Source organism: Sceloporus occidentalis, unplaced genomic scaffold (assembly GCF_023333645.1).
Source record: "Sceloporus occidentalis isolate IW3139 unplaced genomic scaffold, rSceOcc1.0.p SCAF_2, whole genome shotgun sequence".
In the NCBI taxonomy this organism is placed as follows: domain Eukaryota; kingdom Metazoa; phylum Chordata; class Lepidosauria; order Squamata; family Phrynosomatidae; genus Sceloporus; species Sceloporus occidentalis.
The window spans coordinates 112,243,324-112,262,293 of NW_028316982.1; the positions used below are offsets into that span (position 1 = coordinate 112,243,324).

The following is an 18,970-nucleotide window of genomic DNA, read 5'->3' on the forward strand; positions in this document are numbered from 1 at the left end:
TTCTTTCTAGCTGTCTCCGATACAGGAATTGCACATGGTCTATATTCCATTCTGATAATTATATGTTGCTTTTAAAAAGAACAGCACTGGAACATCTTCAAGTCATGCCGTGGCTTCAGGTCATACATCACTGTAAACCACTCTTGGAGGCTGAATTCCTGAGAAAAGAATGGCTATATGGCTCATAATACATATACGGACAAGAAAGGATAATTTTTGTTCCAGCTCCAAAAATCAATCTTCTGTAGGGACATTGTTTTCAGTCTTCTCTCACCCCTCTGTCTGTGATTCCAGGACGCAATAAGCACCTACATGAAAATAACCCCATCCTTAATCCCCTGCCTATCCGTTTTTATCTGATGGCTTCAGCACAGGCTGGAAGATCACTGCGCGACAGAAAACGAAGGCAAGTTAACAAGATGTGACCGGTCCCATGGATAAAACAATAAAGAAAAACCTCTTCCACTTTATCTAGAAGCTTGGTGCCATTCTCATGTCCAGGCAGCGATGTGGATCACGCTGGGCTTAGTTTGTTGCTTAATATTTGGGGGGCTACCATTGGCTCTCTGCTCTTGTCCTTCCCAGTGTAGCTGCTCTTTCCAAAGTATCAATGAAGGAACAAAAGCAAGGTAAGCTTGCACATGTATATTTGTTTTATTTTTCAGTCAGGGGGTTTAAAACATAGTTTTGTGGAGGGTTTTTTTTTGGGGGGGGGGAAATATGTGTCTAGTATGCTGCCTAAGCAGAAACCCCAAGTAGACATGGGTCATTCTGTAGCTCATAGCTGCAAATGTTATTTTCCCAATCACTTGTACCAAGGCTTTATGTGCTGTGGGATTAGCTGTGGAGCACACTGTAATCTGATTTCAGAGATGGCATTTAGTGATCTTCTATATATCAAGGCAGAAGCAATATAATTAACATTAGTGCAATGTTGGAGAAAATGGAATGGTGAAAACCAAAACTGAGGGTTTTTTTTGGGGGGGGGGGTGAAAGCATGTTAAGGTATCATTTTGAAAGAAAACGCTTTGGACTGCCACTAAAATAATTATGGACTTTTATTTTTTAAAAAGGATTAAACATTATTTAATTTAGCCAGCCAGCCAGACAGACAGATTCTGTATATTATATTTTATTACCGATCTTGCAGCTAAATGTTTTTTTTTTTTAAAAAAAGATCAACTGTTACTCCAAGCTGTGTTTTACTTAAGTACTATTTTCACTTAAACAATGTTACAAGAGCAGCACAGATGTTTTCATTTTTCTCTAGGGCAAATATGTCTATTATGGCTAATGTTAATTCAAAATATTTAGTTAAGTAACTAGCAAGCCTACAGCAAAATGTGCACATGGGGGGGGGGGGGGGACTAAACATGCTGGGTAGCCAAGCGGATTTGTAGGAAAGTGAGATTCTTTGTTGATTTGCATTGGTACATTTAATTTTTCACCATAGCAATCTTGGGAAATATATGCAGGACTTCACTGGATGTTGCATGCAGTATTTGTCTATATCAAAACATTTTGATGTTGGTTGAAAATGCTCCATATGCATGATGCTATAAGACTGGTCAGAATTGTTATCTCCACCTAAGAGGTGAAGTCCTTCCCTTGGGTTATAATGATCTGAATGAGGTTGTCTAGGGCTGTTGTGATAATACTTCATTGAACTTGTGACTTGTTCGCAGCTCACATTCACAGCTCCTACATATACACATATACACATACATGTGCACAACATGTGGAACATGCAGGGTAGATTTCCAACATAGTACTATAAATAAGAGAATTAATAGAACTTTAAATATGGCATGTAATATGGATCTTTGACAACTCAAAAATAATAATAACTTGCTCTAAAGTACAGATGCTGACCAAATTTTGCAGAGTGGGTTTTCTTACAAAGAAGCCAGTTGGTTATATAAATATTCTGTAGTTGCTGTTCTAGGAACTAAATGAGAGCTATGTTTAATTTGCATGTCAATCCCATGATCCTATATATTGTCACTTATTTTGGTGACAGCTAGAATATATATCACTATATTCTAGACGAACATAGTAAAATTTATTCTTTTACAGTTAATTTCAGTGGTGCTATAAGACTCTTTTGCATACTGTTATTATAGACTAACACAGCAATGTATCTGAATTCTATACTCTAGAGCCTAGATGAATATAGCTAAATGCATTCTAAATGTTAAGAACATCTGCCTACCTAAAGAGGTAGGCCTTGAAGCAAGCTGTCCCAAGAATATCTTTAACATCTCCAGAGAATGTTAAAAAGGAGGTTAGACACACATTGGAAAGAGATCATTTCAGTCAGTGTTTTAGGTCTCAGTGCCAATACTTAGAGCAGTTTTTTCCAACTCTAAGAATTTACATATATGAAACAAGATTTCTCCAATCTGATGCTTTCTTTATATCTTGAACGGCAGCTTCTCAAAAAGCCAGCCAATGTGGATTAATAGCCATCATAGTCCAATATATTGCTTTTTCCAAATTAAAAACACACATTCATAGGAAAAACACATCACAGTGTCTGAAGTGCATTTATCCTCCCAAAAATAAATTGTAATGATGCACTTGCAGGAAGGAAAGAAAAGAGAAGCCATCAGGGAGACTGTACTAGGATGAAGTGAGCCTGTGCTCTGTAGCTTGTGGCCTTGGCTAGCGGAATTCAGTTCTGCTTCTTTCCGCATAATAAGCCCAAACCGGATTCCAATTCTTGAAATGTCATTCTCAGAATTGCAGGATGTTGGACAGTGCTTTTTCTGCCCTTAGTACTTTGAAAGATGAATACAAATATTTCAAATTCATTAATTCTTTAAAGGACGAATTTACAGACACATTATCTGCTAAAAGAAGCTGCTATGTATCATACTAAAGCATTATTCAGTATAATAGAAAAACCACCAAAATATGACTGAAACAGCAACAGGCCAACAAGTAAGAAAGAGGACAATAGTGACATTGATAATTTAACAAATGGCAATATCTCTTTTTCATAAGATTCTATTCACCTGGCAACAGGCAGGGAATACGAGAGGATGGGGCAAACAAAGAAGAGTCCCTGGTCTGTTACCTGATGAATAACTCAGTAAAGAATGGGAACACAGAGCAAGGCTATCCCTCTATACAACTGGTATCGTAGTGTGATAACTTTCAGTTTGTATCTCAAGGGTTTTAAAAATTATGGGTACTGTATTTTGCTTCTTTTCTCTGTTGAATCATCTTAAGTATTTATTCCTCGAATGGGTGGGTGGGTGGAGACACAACACTTGCAACCTTGACTAGAGATGGTAGCTTAACACCCATGTGGCATAATCTCCCTCCTCCTCCCCCTCATGCTTGCCCAGAAACATTATGGCTTTACTTCTTTCATAGCATTGCAGCCTTGGTAGCTACGTGGCTTTAGTGATAAAAGTATGGGGATTATGTAAAGGGATGGATTTGGGATTTTTCAACCAGGCACAAATAAATTGCAAACTTTTAAGACAATGAATTATTGTAATGTGGAACCTTGGGGCTTTTGGAAGCTAAACAGGGATTTCTTAGTGAGAAGACAGTGATGGCAATGAAGCCTCCCAGTAAGACTGCTTCACATACACCACCAGTGTTCCCTATCAATGTATAGCTGCAAGGTCATGTTGAGCATATCAAGAGATGAGTCCTGATTGAGAGGGATTGTGGATCCTAGGGATGGGATAAGGAACATGTGGCCTTTATTTATTTATTTATTTATTTATTTATTTATTTATTTATTTATTTATTTTGCCACTTTTCTCCCAAGGCAGCTCACAGATAAAATTGATTAAAAACCTAACAATAACAATATAAAAACAATTTAAATAAGCTCATTAAAATAGTATATAGTTACATTAAAACTACAAAAGTTAAAAAAGGGGCAGTACACACCACTGCAAAACGGTGGTCTACATTCGCCCATTTTAACTCTGGAGGGACGGTGCAGCCCCCAAACCATGCACCGTCCCTCAGGAGTAAAAAGAACCCAGTGTTTTCAGGTTCTTTTCGCGGCACCGTAGTGACATCGCAAGTGTGCCACTGGCGCACTTGTGACGTAAACGATGCATGGTGATGTGTGGACACTGTGTGTTGCTTACATCAAAATAGGGGCACCCATATGGACAGGATGCCACCATTACTCCACCGCCATGCTATGCTAGGGTTAGGGACCATGCAGTTGGTGCGCGGGCCCTAACCCTAGTATAGGCACCAGCAGAGCACATTTGGCTCATCTGTTCCGGGCCAAACATAAGTAAAACACACATCATATAAAATATAAATATAAAATCATCCTTGGCAAGGGAAAGGCATTCCAGAGGGTGAGAGCAGTCACTGAAAAGGCTCTCACCAAGCAAACCTGTGATGGTGGTTGCACCAAAGGAAAGCCTCCCCCTGATTACCTTAGAATTCTTGCAGGTTTGTATGAGGAGATATAGTCTTTCAGATAGTCTGGACCTAAGCTGTACAGGACTTTATAGGTCATGACAAGCATTTTAAACTGCGTTCAGAAATGCACTAGTAGCTAGTGAAGGTGTTTCAACAAGGGAGTTATATGCTTCCTGTAACTGGCCCTGGTCAGCATTCTGGCCACCACAGTTTGAACCTGCTTAAGTTTCTGAACAGTTTCCAAAGGCAGCCCCACAAAGAGTGCATCATGGTATTCCAAATCAAGGCATGTGTCACTGTAGCCAAATCTGACATCTCAAGGAATGAGTGAAACTGGCACACTATTTTTAGCTATACAAATGCACTCCTGGCCACTGCTGAAACCTGGGTTATCCAGGAGTAAGTCCAGGAGAACACCCAAGCTGTGTGCCTGAGATTCTCTATTCCCTGATCTGCCATTCAACTGACCAGGAGCATCTCTGTCTTGTCTAGATTATGGAGTTTATCACACTTCTTACCTTCCACCCTGCTCCCATCGCCCCAGCGTCATCCATCTGCAACGGGAGCCTCCTGGTGGGATTGCGGATAGTGCTGTTAAAGGAGAACGCTTCCGTTTTCAACATGGAAGCGTTCTCGTAATTGTTTTTAAAAGGGCCCTTTTTAAATAATGGATTAAATTGTTATTAAAAAGTGTTCTTTTTTAAACAATTACGAGAATGCTTAGGAAGCGTTCCCCTTTAATAGCACCATCCATGATCCCACCAGGAAGCTCCCATCACAGACAGATGACTCTGGGCGACGGGAGCATGGTGGAAGTTAAGGAGTGTGATAAACTCCTAAGTTTCAATTTATTTGCCTTCATCATATCCATTACTGACAGCATATGTTGGTTCAGTAGAGCTTCCTTGGAATCAGATGGAAAGCAGAGATAGAGTTATATGTCAACCGCATACTGGTGACACTGCACCCCAAAATTCCAGCTGAACTCTCCCAGTGGTTTAATGTAAATGTTAAACAACATGGGGGACAGAACAACCAATCTAAGAAGGGCATAGCTAAATTTAAGAGACTACAGACTAACATAAACACATGGTTTTTCTCACCCTCTGATTCTAAGATGGTGACTGGAGAAGGTGACTGGAGAAGGCAGGTCTCAGAGAGAACAATAGGTCTAAGAGATGGGAGAAGGTAAAAAAAAAGTTCTCTCTCTCTCTCTCTCTCTGTGTGTGTGTGTGTGTGTGTATATATATATAAAACATGGGGGCTGGTCTCCTAAAAGAGAAGTGAACTTGTTTGTGTGGGATAAAACCTTAATTTTATTCTAAAAAATTTGCAAAGACCAGAGGTGAACATGGCATTTGGGTACTGATAAGGACTCAAGGACTCTTAACTGGTCTGGGCTAGATCAAACAATAGAGTTGTGTACAAAGGACAAAGAAAATCAGTATAGATATTTACCTTCTTTCAAAGCCAGATAGGTTTGCTCAACTGACTGCAGGATGCCTCACAATGGGGGTGTTCCAGTCTTAGAATCATAGAATCATAGAAGTCTGAGCCAGTTCAGCAGGTTTCCATTCTATGGAGGTAAGCAATACAGTTAAGACCTGATTTATTTCATCAAGAAACCATTCACTTGTCCAGGGTGGGTGGTGGGTTGGAGTTCAACTTCCAGTTTGCACTTTTAGAATAAGGTGGACAGGGTTCAATCCTCCACCCTACCTGTCCAGTAAACTTTCTTAATAATTTCTGCAACAGCCTTCCAATCTTACGGATTTTGCTGTTGTTTTATGCCTTCAAGTTATTTCTGGCTTATGGCATTGGGTTTTCTTGGCAAGTTTCTTCAGAGAGAATTTGCCATTGCCATCTTCAGAGGCTGAAAGAGTGTGACTTGCCCAAGGTCATCCAGTAGGTTTACATTGCAAAAACGCAGTTCAAACCCTGGTCTCCAAAGTCCAATGTTCAAACCACTACACCACACTGGCTCTCATAATATTCATATTTATTGAGCATAACTCATAACAAAGCAGGCACCAAGATTACATCCATTGGATCTGCTTCAACTATAGCATCAAAGTCAGAATGGATCTGAGCAATTTTGTCTGTAAAGTGTATTGCACATTCTTCACAGCAAGCTCTTGCGTAGTCTTTATTTTCTTCTTGTGGGCCAAAATGTAAAAGGCTCCTAACTACTCAAGACACTTTGCAGATACAATGGTGGCAGAGGAGTTTATCAGACAAGGGAAATTGGAAGTATAATCCAATGGCAATCTGAACACAATCATGGAGTTTAACGTTATTGCGTGATAACCCACTACACGCAAATTCAGGCAATGGGAAGTCAGTCCGAGCGCAATCATGGGGTTTCACGTTATTGCGTGATAGACTACCACACGCAAATTCGCTGAACTAGCAAATTCACGTGAATACGTTCTGGCCTCACTTTCTTTTTATTCGAAATTAAGAGAAATTCCTCATGTGTGATAAAGTCCAGTGAAGTAAATTTCTTCACTGCCACTATTGACATGGTGTTAGCTTTCTAATGAGTTCTACCCAGTGTTCAGTCAGACTCACTCCAAGTCTTCTGCCATCACCCCTCTAGTCTCTGTCACTCTCATTTCATCACCACCAGCTCCATAGTGAAACAGGGGGCTCACTTTGCTCCACTTCTTGGGAGGGAATGCTTAGGGGCAGTTGTGTCCATCAATTGGATTATTGTACTGTAATTTCCATAATACCTATCTAGCAGATCCAATGATAAAGGATGATAAGAGTTTCAGTCCAGCAACATTTGGAAGTTTATATATTCTCTATCCATGTAGTCTAACTGAAATAATTAGCAGGAACAAGCCAAGTTTAAGCCTTTTCAGCTACTATTGCTTCTATTAATTGAGTTAAAGCCTGTGATCCTAATCGTATGTATTTGGATTCAATAGGGCTAGCTTCTAAGCAAACATGGATTTAACCTACACTACAGAAACTGCTTTAATTCTCATGGCTCAATGCTATGGTATTCTGGGATTTGTAGTTTTGTGAGATATTTAGCTATCTCTGTCAGAGAGCTCTGGTCCACAACAAATTACAAATCCCAGAATTCCATATCTTGAGTCATGACAGTTAAAACAGTGTCAAACGGCATTATTTTTGCAGTGCAGACTAGACTATAGTAATATTTGGGTTTCTATCCTTTCACTTTGGATGTCAGGGGACCAAGAATAAATTCCTATTTATTGGGTTGGGTCATTGGTAATGATGGGTACTTTTGAAGACCTACATCTCATCAGGAGGGGCCCACTATTGACAAAAGGTGCTCTCTGCTCCTGCTGCTATTCCCCCATTCATCAAATACTACATGCCCAGAGTAAGCAAATGGACAAGTGGAGGAGGAGAAGGTATGCTGTCTGTGGCTCTTCATAAACTTGGAACTGGCATGGCATTGTATTGAATAATATAACCTATGACTTTTATAAAGGTTTAGTCAAGTATTTGTTTTTGCAGAAAGGACTCCCGTAGCCCTTTATAAAGTAACACATTTATTGTGACATACAGTATATCTTTAAGGGGCCAAAAAAAAAAAAAAAAAAAAAAAAAAAAGTTTGGATACAGATAGTGATTCCTAAACTGGTTTAGTATGTATTATTGTCATTATTATGACTATGACAATGACTACTAATACTGCTATATTATCCTTGATTATCATTGGCCTGGTACACATGGTGCTAAAGTGCCATGCTGGTGGTGTACTAGGGTTAAAGGACTGTATGGTCCCTAACTGTAGTATGGCGCGGCGCTGTAACAATGGCAGTGCCCATGTATATGGGTGCTACTATTGGTAAGTGACGGATTCATAGCATCCGCACGTCGCGCCGTACTTGTGACGTCACGAGTGCACTATTGGTGCACTCAGACATCACAATGGTGGCACAAAAAGAACCCACTTTTCATGGGTTCTTTTTCCTCCGCAGGGAAGCTGCGCCATTTGGCAGCTGTGGCTTCCTTGTGGGGGGAAAAAGGCGCTGGCAGGCCTCCCTTTTTGGGAGGTCTGTACCATGTCACTGTTAACTTTATTTATACCCTGCTTTCCTCCCAGAACCAGGAACAAGTTGGCTTACAAATTAAAGCAAGTACAGTGTTGCTAAAACATACAAAAAACATTTAAAAAAGGAATAAAACTACAGTCGACCCTCCTTATAGGCGGTCTTGCCTTCCGTGGCTTTGAGCTTATGTGGAAAGCAACCCCAGCAGAAATAATGGGGACAGTACTTGCACCGCGCACCCTGTGCACCGCCACAAGCACGTGCCCCATTAATTTCTATGGGGATTGAGCATATGCTCTTTTTCCCATATGTGAGTTGGGTGGGTTCGGAATGGATTCCTCACAGATGAGGAGGGCGAGCTGTATTAAGAATGCTAAAAGCAGTACAGTTAGAAAGGTTTAAAAGCTGTGTTGTTTTTTTAAATGGTACAATTAAAACAGTGCAGCACACTCTTAAAGGCCCTTTGTTTAGAAACCTTTAGTTTTCTTTCTTTTTTTAAATTATTATTATCCTTATAACAATTATACATTTTACACATAAAAGAAAAAAAACCATGTACAATTAAACACATATAACACATAGACAAGCATATTAAACACTGTTAACGTATCTTCCATACCATTAAAGGTTACCCTTAATATTTAAAAACTCTTATATTCTTACATTCTATAACCGCATTTTATACCCTGATAACATCTCGTCATAAATTATATCAACAGTTCTTTCTTGATGTCGAGTGATTCCCCCCAGAATTTAAGTACTGGATACCATTCTTTTTTCCACTCATTTTCAGACCTATTATTTAACAGCATTGTAAGTCTGTCCATTTCTTTCAGTTCCTTTAGTTTTCAAAGCCTGTTGGAATTTTTAAAAAATGTCTTTGCATGTTGACAGCAAATGGGGGACATCCTAGCTTTCCTAGGAAGGGGATTCTGGAATCCAATGGTGGCCGGTGAGAAAGCATGATGTACTAGGTGTGCTAGGCAAAGGTACAGATCTGTTTGTTTTAAAAAGGGTGACTTTTTCACCTGAATATAAGATTATAGTTATTGAAAAGCACAAAAACCAAGCACGATAAATGCCATCAAATTACACAGTGGTTTTGCTATTTGGGCATCATCCTGTACACCACACAATTCTGTGCCCAGCAGCACTTACCCAGGTTTGGCTTTCTTTGAAGGAGAGACCACTGGAAATTTAAAACTGAATATAGGTGTTTGAAGCATAGTATAAGCCATCCTTCTTCAACCTGGGCATGTCAGTTGACACAGATAAAATGTGTCAGAACGCAACTCGTATAATCCCCAGGCAGAAAAAAATGACCTGGCTGTGGATGGTGGGTGTTGTAGTCCACCCCATATGGAGGATGCTGGAATGGGAGAGATTAGCATAAACACTTTAGCAGTGAAAACTGTACAGCCCCCATGTGAGAATTCTAGTTTCCATAGCAACATATTGTCTACTTGTGATCTAACAACTGAGGCCTCATGATATGGACAAGATGCTTAAAGCAGTTCAGCCCACCACATGTAAGCTTGACCTTTTATTTTGGCTGATAAAATTAGCAGGGATGGGCTGACTAGGTGGGTCCAATGGGTGGTAAATACTTCATTACATTAGGCGGGAGTGCCTGCTGCCTTGAAGGAGGTTATGGTATATGCTTTCCGGAGGAGGACCTCCCTGGATCTCAAACTATATGAAAATTACCACCAGATTGCAAATATCCCATTTTGGGGCAAAGTGTGGCAGCTGGGCAACTTCACGTATTCTTGAAGGAAACATATTTCAGTCTGCTTTCATTCCAGGGTATGACACTGAAATGGCTTTAGCTGATCTAATTGATGACTTGATCTAGGGAAAGACCTGTTGATCTCCCTTGACCTCTCAGGGGATTTTCATACCATTGATCATAGTATCTTAATGGTCTAGCTCCGTGGGATGGGAGTAGGAGGTATTGTTCTGCAATGGTTCCATTCCTATCTAGCGGGCCAGTTCCAGAGCGTAGCATTGAGGGTTTCCTGTTCAGGGTGCTACAGGGTTTCATCTTATCCTTCATAATGTTCAATATCAACATAAAACCAGTGGGTAAGCTCATAAGTGGGTTTGGAATGGGGTGCCATCAATATGCTGATGACACTCAGCTCTACTTGCCTTTGTCATGAGAGTCAGCTGGCGTTATGCAGGCACTGGACTAGTGCCTGGATGCTGTAATGGGCTGCAATACTACCAGTAAACTGAAACTGAATCCTGATAAGATGGAGGCTTTGTTAATTGGTGGTTTTTGGGTCCAGGAATTGGGCAAAACGCCTGTCCTGGGTAGAGTTGCACTCCCCATAAAGGAGCAGGTGCGTTACTTGGGAATGGATCAATTCTTGTCACTGAAGGCCCAAGTGGACTCTGAGGTATGAAGTGCTTGGAACCAATTCTGACTGGTGTGCCAGTTCTGGCCTTTCCATGATAGAGATAACCTAGCCACAGTTGTCTATACACTGGTAACCTCCCAATTAGATTATTGTAATGCACTTTACATAGGGCTGCCCTTGATGAATACTTGGAAGCTGCTAGTAGAACACAGCACCTCAGTTGCTGACTAGACTACCATAGAAACAGCATATCATGCCAATTTTAAAAGAAGTACACTGGCTGCCAATACATTTTCAGTCCGAATTCAAGGTACTTTTGATGACATTTAAAGCTCTATATGGCTTGGAACCTTAATATTTGAGGGGGTGCCTCTTCCCATATGTGTCTGGCTGATAACTAAGATATACTGGCGGGGGGTGGTGGTCATCTGTGTCCCACCAGTGAAAGCAATACATTGTGTCAGGGCATGGGACAGGGGCTTCTGAGCCACTGCACCCCTGGAGGCTTGATAGGCACCAACAATCATGCCATGTAGGTACCAAGGTCAAACTTGGTTTTTCTTTAATATCTTTGGGCTTCATTAATTCATTCCAAATAAAGTGTATGTAGTTTTATTTATTTTTTTAAAAAATAAAACATTAAAAAAAACTATTACTTTAGTTTAATATGTTTTTAGCTTATTTAATTATTTTTTTAAATGTGTAACTTCTTTTATTGCTGATGTGAGATCTTTGATGTAGGTGGAGTACAAATACTTTCATCAATATCAGTAAAAAAAAAAATGAGCCCAGCCAGACTTGTCCATTAGCTCTCCCTGGATACACATACCCTTGTGGACAAAGGGATATTCCTCAATAGGTCTTTAAACCTTCTTCAGAATCTTATCCCCTTGAAATCTCTTCCCTTTCCCAAGATCTGAAATGTCATCACTCATGATATTATTTCCCAGGTTCGTTCAATGGCAGGAGCAAGACTGGGCAAATCTTGTAGAGATGTGGCAAGCTGGAGAAGATTATAATGGCATAGATGGATCAACGGGCTATTGCTGACACACTTCTCTTTGTATACTGAGTAGCTTGAAAAGGGAACTGATTCCGCTACCTGTTGCAGTATTGTGGCTTTTAGCAGTAGAAATGAAACAATGGAAAAGGGAAGACCCAGTCATAGAAAAGCATAGCTGATATGCAAAGAAGAATTTGTTGAAGTTATATTTGATGTTACATATAAATAAACCCATTTCTTTAAAGTTATAAAGTACAGTGATGCTTAATAGTAAGGGGGAGGGGGATTAAAAAAAGGAAATATAAAATGTAAAAGGTGCATAAGCCAAAGAAACAACAGATTTCTAAGTTTAGAAACTAATTTCAACCATTGTTTGTTTCAGCAGAGTTGTGCTATGCAATGACCCAGAGATGACACTCACACCTGTGAATTTCCCAGTGGACACATTTAAACTCCGAATAGAAAAGACAGCCATCCGGAGAGTTCCAGGGGAGTCTTTCAATTCCCTCCGCAATTTGGAATTCCTTTGGATGCCCTACAACTCTTTGGCAAGCCTCAGTGTGACTAACTTTAGGGGTCTCCGGCGGTTGCAAGAACTGAGACTGGATGGAAATGCTTTGACCTCGTTCCCTTGGGAAGCCCTGCTGAGCATGCCTCAGCTAAGGCTGTTGGATCTGCACAACAATGAACTTGCCTCTATACCAGCTGAAGCCGCACAGTCCATCCGAAACATCACTTACCTAGATGTCTCAAGTAATAAACTGGTGACACTTCCTCAAGAACTTATTGCAATCTGGTCAAATCTCCAAGCAGTTCCATACTTCCCCAATGACAACTCTAAGATCATCTTAGGTAAGATGTTTTCATTATAGTACTGGAGGAAAAAAAACATTCTCCATAAGGGTAGAAAACTTTATGATGTGTGGGAAGCCCACACATTTTCTCTCTACAACCCTTCAGGGGATATACCTGTTTCTCCCACCATTTCCAAAGTTGCCACCAAAATACATGAAACAGACAGCTCTATGGTGATGGCTCTGAAGTGCAGAATGGTGCTAGTGCTTCCTCCTGCACCATAGAGCAAGGCTAGAGGAAGAGGAATTATAAAATGAGGCAACAGGAATCATCTGATGAAATAAACGGAGTCTATGAAAGCTTGCTACAAACATCTGTCTCCCAGTTAGTCTCAAAGGTGCTATAAGATTCCTTTGCAATAGGATTTAGTTTTTGTTAGTTGACTAGGATTTGTTCCTCCTTTTCTCCACAAAGGACGTACTTCTTAAAAGAGAGAAAGGGGGTAAGCTTCACATTTGATTATGGGGTTTCCCTTCTCTTTACCCTTCCAATTGCTATCCAGCAGTCTATTCTCTGTTACCATTTGCTGCCCCATGGGATAAGGCATTCTGGAAGCATTGTGAAGAGAAAGGCAGTGGGAAGCTTGTTCCATTGTGATCTGGCCAGCCTCTTTATCAGCTTTTCCTAACTGGATGTAGCAGGGTAGTCAGGAGGCCATGGAAATGGGTGGTGGTTGTGGTCTTAGGGGATGCGTGTGGCCCATGGGTAGTATAGTTGGCCACTAGGTTATCTGTATACGATTTATGTCCATGGACTAGTGGAGTAGAGTCAGACAAAGTCAGTGGAATCCAGTTCACATTGAAAGGAATATGACTGCAGTCAGGAATAATTTTTTCCACTGATTACCCAGGAACAATTCCTTTTCAAAAGTATTTCATCCTCATTACTTGCTACAGAGCTTAGACATGAGTTCACTAGCATTACCTGTTACAATATATTTTAAAATGGCCTATTTAATCATGCTTTGTTGCTTGTTACTTTGCAGTTACTTTGAGAAGGGCAGGCTTGATAGGAGAATGACATAAAACCTGAAAAAAATCCATCCAAAACCCTCTCAATAAAGTAATTAGAAAATACTGCTCCGTGCGGCACTAAATTAACTTCATTCCACCTTACCTCGGTGTCTGAAATATTACTTTGTTACTGCTTTGTTACTAAAAATTAATGCTATACCTGAGAATTCTACACATCTATTCAGACTTTATTTCCCTCTAGTTTAAGGCTTGGATTAGAGCATGGCAACTGTCACAGGGAGAACATTTTGGGTGTCATTTCTACTGCAAGGGAGTGGGAATTCTGCCCAGTTACCATCCACTTACCAATACTAGCATTAACTGCCCTATCACCATCATGCATCCTCCACCATGATCCATGCCCAAGAGTCCTTGCATACCATATGATGGTCAGATGTCAACTACAGGGGTGCACATGCATTAAATGCCATGAACCATTTTTGTGCTAGAACTCTCAGATCATTGCCACTGCTAAGAGACACAATCATTCTGGTTTATTGACGTAGCTTTGACATAAGCATACTTATTTTTAGTTTGTATTTTAAAGGGTGATTAAGATGGCAGTTTTGTGTACTCTGTGAGATTTTGTGTACTCTGTGCACTGGAAATATGCTGTCTGTGAACATTTACATTTAAGCATCTAGCCCCAAAAGGGCAGGGGCAGGGGCAGGAGAAGCAAAGATCACCTTGTAAGTACCAGCTGAGTTGTCATCAGCAGCTAGTTGATGCTGTCTGTGAGCTGCTTTCCTGACTGGAAAGTAAAGCAATATACAGGGAAATCCTCAGGTTGTATGGTGATAACTGGGGATTTTTCTGTAATGGGTCTAAGTCTTGATGAGTGGAGGTGATCAGAGCCTCTTATGGGACAAATTCCAAACCTATGGGGACCACACTGGGCCTGTGAATATGAGATCCTAGCATTAACTGAAAATAAGGAAGAGATTCTACAATTTCTCAATACTAGGATGGGTAGTTTCCCAAATCTGGGGGCTGCATATCCTCTCCTTGAATATTGAAGAGCTGCATGTCACTCATATATGCCTCATAAAGAGTTGTGTCTTTCTGTTACTAAAAATGCCTTCCACACCCTCTAGGAGATGTGGGGTAGGGACAGTTTGCAATGTCCCCTCCCAGCCTAGGAGAGACATTTTCTCAAAACATAGGTGGGATACAGACTGCCCAAAAAGGGTGGTCTGCAGGCGCCTTGTTTTGCTGTGCAAGGGAGCTGCAGTGGACAAACCGTGCAGCTCCCTCACGTAGCAAAAAGAACCCGCAAAAAGCGGGTTCTTCTTGTGGCACGATTGTGGCACCGTAGTGCACCAATGGCTCACTCATGGCATCACAATGACACTGGGACGTGTGGACGCTAAGCATCTGTCACGTCAAAATGACAGTGCCCATGAGTACAGGGCGCCACCATCTTGATGCCCTCGTCACCTGCTAGGGGTGAAGCACATATGGGTGCTGCACCCTTGGCCAACCCCCACATGATGGGGGCGCACTATAGGCCGGTGTGTATAGTGCCATAGAGTAATCACAACTCATTCTTGGTTTTGGAAAAAAGCCCCCCCCCCATGTTAAAACAGCTTAGTGTTGTGCAAAAACCTTGCCTCCTGTGACCTTAGGTGGGGAAAATTTTCCCCAGTAATTAGAAATATCATAAAAACACCACATCCTGTCTGATCTTGAAAACTAAGTACAGTCAGCCCTGGTTAGTACTTGATTGGGAGATCACCAATGAATACCAGGTGATCTAGGCTATCTTTCAGAGGAAGGAACAGGTAAAGCTATGTCTTGGGATTTCCTGCCTAAGAAAACCCTATGAAATTCATGGACTTCCATAAGTTGACAGCTTACTTGAAGGCACATATACACAAAATTAAAAAACAAATTGGGAGACCTTATAGGCTGATGTAGTCTGCATTTTGTCCATCCCTGCCCTAGGACAGTGCATCAGTTATTTCATGAATGGGACAGAATGAGCCCAACAATGTCGTACCAATATTTAGCAGAAGAGAAGTATCTCTTTTTGTATCTCAGATGCTGCTTCTATGTAATGGAATATTTAGCACTGTTTTCTAAACTGCTTTGGGTTATTGCAGGATTTGAGGGTTTATTTTATATTGTCTTTTTTGTCATCTGAGGGTTGCTGCTAACCTAAGCCATCCATCTATTTTGGACAGCAGTAATATTCTGTGTATTAGTGCAGCAATCGGCGATCCAAGAGATGCATCACAGAATTACCTTCAGACTGACAGAAGTTTTGAAGTCCTGCTGAATCAGCCCATTTATTTTATTTTATTTTATTTATATGTTTTCTTTCTACCTGATTGGGATTCAAATTGGCTTGCAAAAAGAATAAATTAAGAGATAATTATATGTTTACTGTGGTTTGCCCTATAGACCAATATTTTCTTTCCCACCACCAGCCAGAAGGCTTTACAAAGATTACAAGCAGTGCATGACTCCATTTTAAAAAACAAACGCATATCTAATTATGCTTATGTCTCATCTTTCCTCCAGTTAGCTGAAGTGGGTAAGCATTATTATTATTATTATTAACCTTTATTTATAAAGCGTTGTAAATTTACACAGCGCTGTACATACAATCTTTTTGATTGGACAGTTCCTTGCCCTCAGGCTTACAATCTAAAAAGACTCGACACAAAGGGAGTGGTGGTGGGGAAGGGGCCTCTCTAGTAGGATAATACATATAAAATACATAGCAAAACAGGAAATGATTCAATAAAACAGGCAACAAGAGAACATCAAATAGCAGGTGACAATTATGCAATGCCTGGGAACGCTGCCCTGAACAGGATGGTCTTCAACTCCGTTTTGAAGCTGGTTAAAGAAGTGATGGCTCTTGCTTGTGGGGGAAGAAGGTTCCAGGAGTGAGGGGCAGCGAGTGAAAAGGGGCGAATCCGGGATGGGGCAGAGGAAATCCTGGGCTGTGACAGCAGACCTTGACTACCAGAACGGAGGGCCCTGGTGGAAAGGTGAGGAGAAATAAGGTCTGATAAGTAGGGAGGGGCCAGTCCATGGAGGGCTTTAAACGTGGACAGCAGGAGCTTATACTGAATGCGGAAAGGGAGGGGGAGCCAGTGAAGGGATGCCAACACAGGAAAGATGTGGTCAGAGCGGTGGGTGGAAGTGATAATGCGTGCAGCTGAATGCTGGACAGAGATTAAATGCCCTCACAACAATCCTGTTGCTGAGGCTGAGAGAGAGAGAATAGGCCAAGGTGGCCCAATGAATTTCATGACTCGGTGGAGGCTAGGGCCAGTCCAGTGTTGTATCCAGCATGCCGCATGGGTTTGGACATTTAGTTATCACAACTGATAGCTGAGGACTTAACCTCTTGGGGAATACTATGTTCTAAGCTAGCTAGCATTTCCACATTTGGTGATTCTGAATTCTTGTAAGTGGGAGATAGTGGCGTCTGTGGAAGTGGAGCAGTGCAACCTCTTTTAGTCCAGAATATGACGGATGATGAAGCCTAGGAACAAAGCAAGTTTAGCAACTTGGACAGCTCCTTTAAACTCCAGACTAAAATCTGGAGCAGATTCACTACCCAGTGATGTCTGAACCACCGGTTATTTCTATTGGATGGCAGAGAGTTACAGGCAGCATACTCTGTAGGCTAGTAAGGCACACTGGTAAACCCACTTCAGATGTCATGCAAACAATACAACTGTTTGGGACAGTGAACACCTTGTGTCAGTTCTGGCAGATGGTTAAAAGGCTTCACTGGAGTTAAGTGTCAAAATCCACTCAAACATCCCCAAACAAATGGTGCACATGCATCTGTGGTAGTCAAAATATAAGAATAAATCAAAGAAGTGACAATATGCTACCTGCTAATTGCTCTTTGAAGTTTCCTTGGTTTAAAAATAATTAAAGAAAGAAGGAAGGAAGGAAGGAAGGAAGGAAGGAAGGAAGGAAGGAAGGAAGGAAGGAAGCTCCAGTTAGTCCAAATCAGGAGGTCTTTGAAAAAAAAGAAGTTTCCTTGCTGAAGAAGATTTTTCTACTCTATAATGATAGGATGTACTGGGTTTGCTCTTTTGTTCTGTAAGACTTAAAATTTGCATAATGCTTTCAAGTACTATCAAAGCATTTAAGTGTACTGCAAACCAAAAACATCTGTATTTACTGTCTTTGACCAGCATTATTATCCTCCATCATGTAGTCAGGAAGGAAGTCTGAAACTGAAAGATTAGGGCTAGGTTACTTGCTAAGTTCACACCAGAGGTGTGATTCAAAAGACAGATTTCTGTAATGAATTATGCTCAATAATATGAATATTAGACTTTGATGCATAAGCACGAAGCCATCTATTGTGACAGTCTGCACAAATTGTTAAGAATTCAGACTGGGTATTGCTCATGGCCTGAACCCCTATCTCTCTTGGGAAAAGGCAATGCTTATTCTACAATACAAACTGAAATTTTCCTCTAACTATTTCCTTCTTGCTGACAAGTAAATAGTTTTATTGATGAGAGTAATCAGTGCTTCACTGTCTTGTCTACCTCCACTGAATGGAGACCTACCAAACCATATCAGACTGGTATTACCCCCACCCCCCCATCCCCGGTGAAGTATTCTGTGGCTTCCAGAGATGTCGTGCAATCCTATCTGGATGTGAAAGAGGGCAAATGCGTATACATAGTTAGCTTTGTCTTGTCCACACAGCCAATTGCTCTCTACTGCCCAGACCAACTAAGAGTCATTATCAGTGGCTGAACCTCTGCCCTTTGGAAGCACATGGTTTTGTCTTTGAGCCCTCTATAGAACAACATTTAGGTCATGTTTTGCCCCACCCAGAGGTATCCCTCCACCTTAGAAGATATCCCCCAAATTAGGTAGAAGATAAATATAGAGACACACAGAGAGACCCTTTTGTTGCTCTAAATTCCTAGTCTCTTCTCCATGTTGGAGGGTGAGAAAATCCATGTGTATGTTTTGGTCTGCAGTCCCTTAAGATTAGATACATTCCTCTTAGATTGGTCAGGAATAGGGTTTTAGCTGCAATGATACCCCCCCTCCTTTTACCTTGAAACACTCAGAAGGTCCTGCAGAGAGTTAGTGCCTGGAGTTAGTGATCTTGACAAGACACTTTCCTTGCCTCAGAGGAAGGTAAAGGCAACCTTCCTCTGAACAAATCTTGTCAAGAAAACCCCTGATAGGTTTGCCATATTGTGTCCATAAGTTGAAACAACTTGAAGGCACATAATAACAACAGACATAAATTACTTATTTCAAGCAAAATTACAAAGATATCTTAGGATAAGAAAA

General features: G+C 40.9%; 1 protein-coding gene across 2 annotated transcripts in view; it reads left to right on the top strand.

The window, feature by feature from the left end:
• Positions 1–363: 363 nt before the first annotated feature.
• Positions 364–18,970, top strand: part of LRIT1 (leucine rich repeat, Ig-like and transmembrane domains 1) — a 28,996-nt gene continuing 10,389 nt past the window's right edge. The window contains exons 1-2 of one of the 2 annotated variants that reach the window (XM_089510630.1): positions 364–629; positions 12,190–12,659. In XM_089510630.1, coding sequence (XP_089366756.1) covers positions 508–629; positions 12,190–12,659 — 592 coding nt within the window. In that variant the 5' untranslated portion in view covers positions 364–507. The remainder of the gene's footprint in view (positions 630–12,189; positions 12,660–18,970) is intronic. The other variant, XM_089510631.1, reaches the window with a different exon arrangement.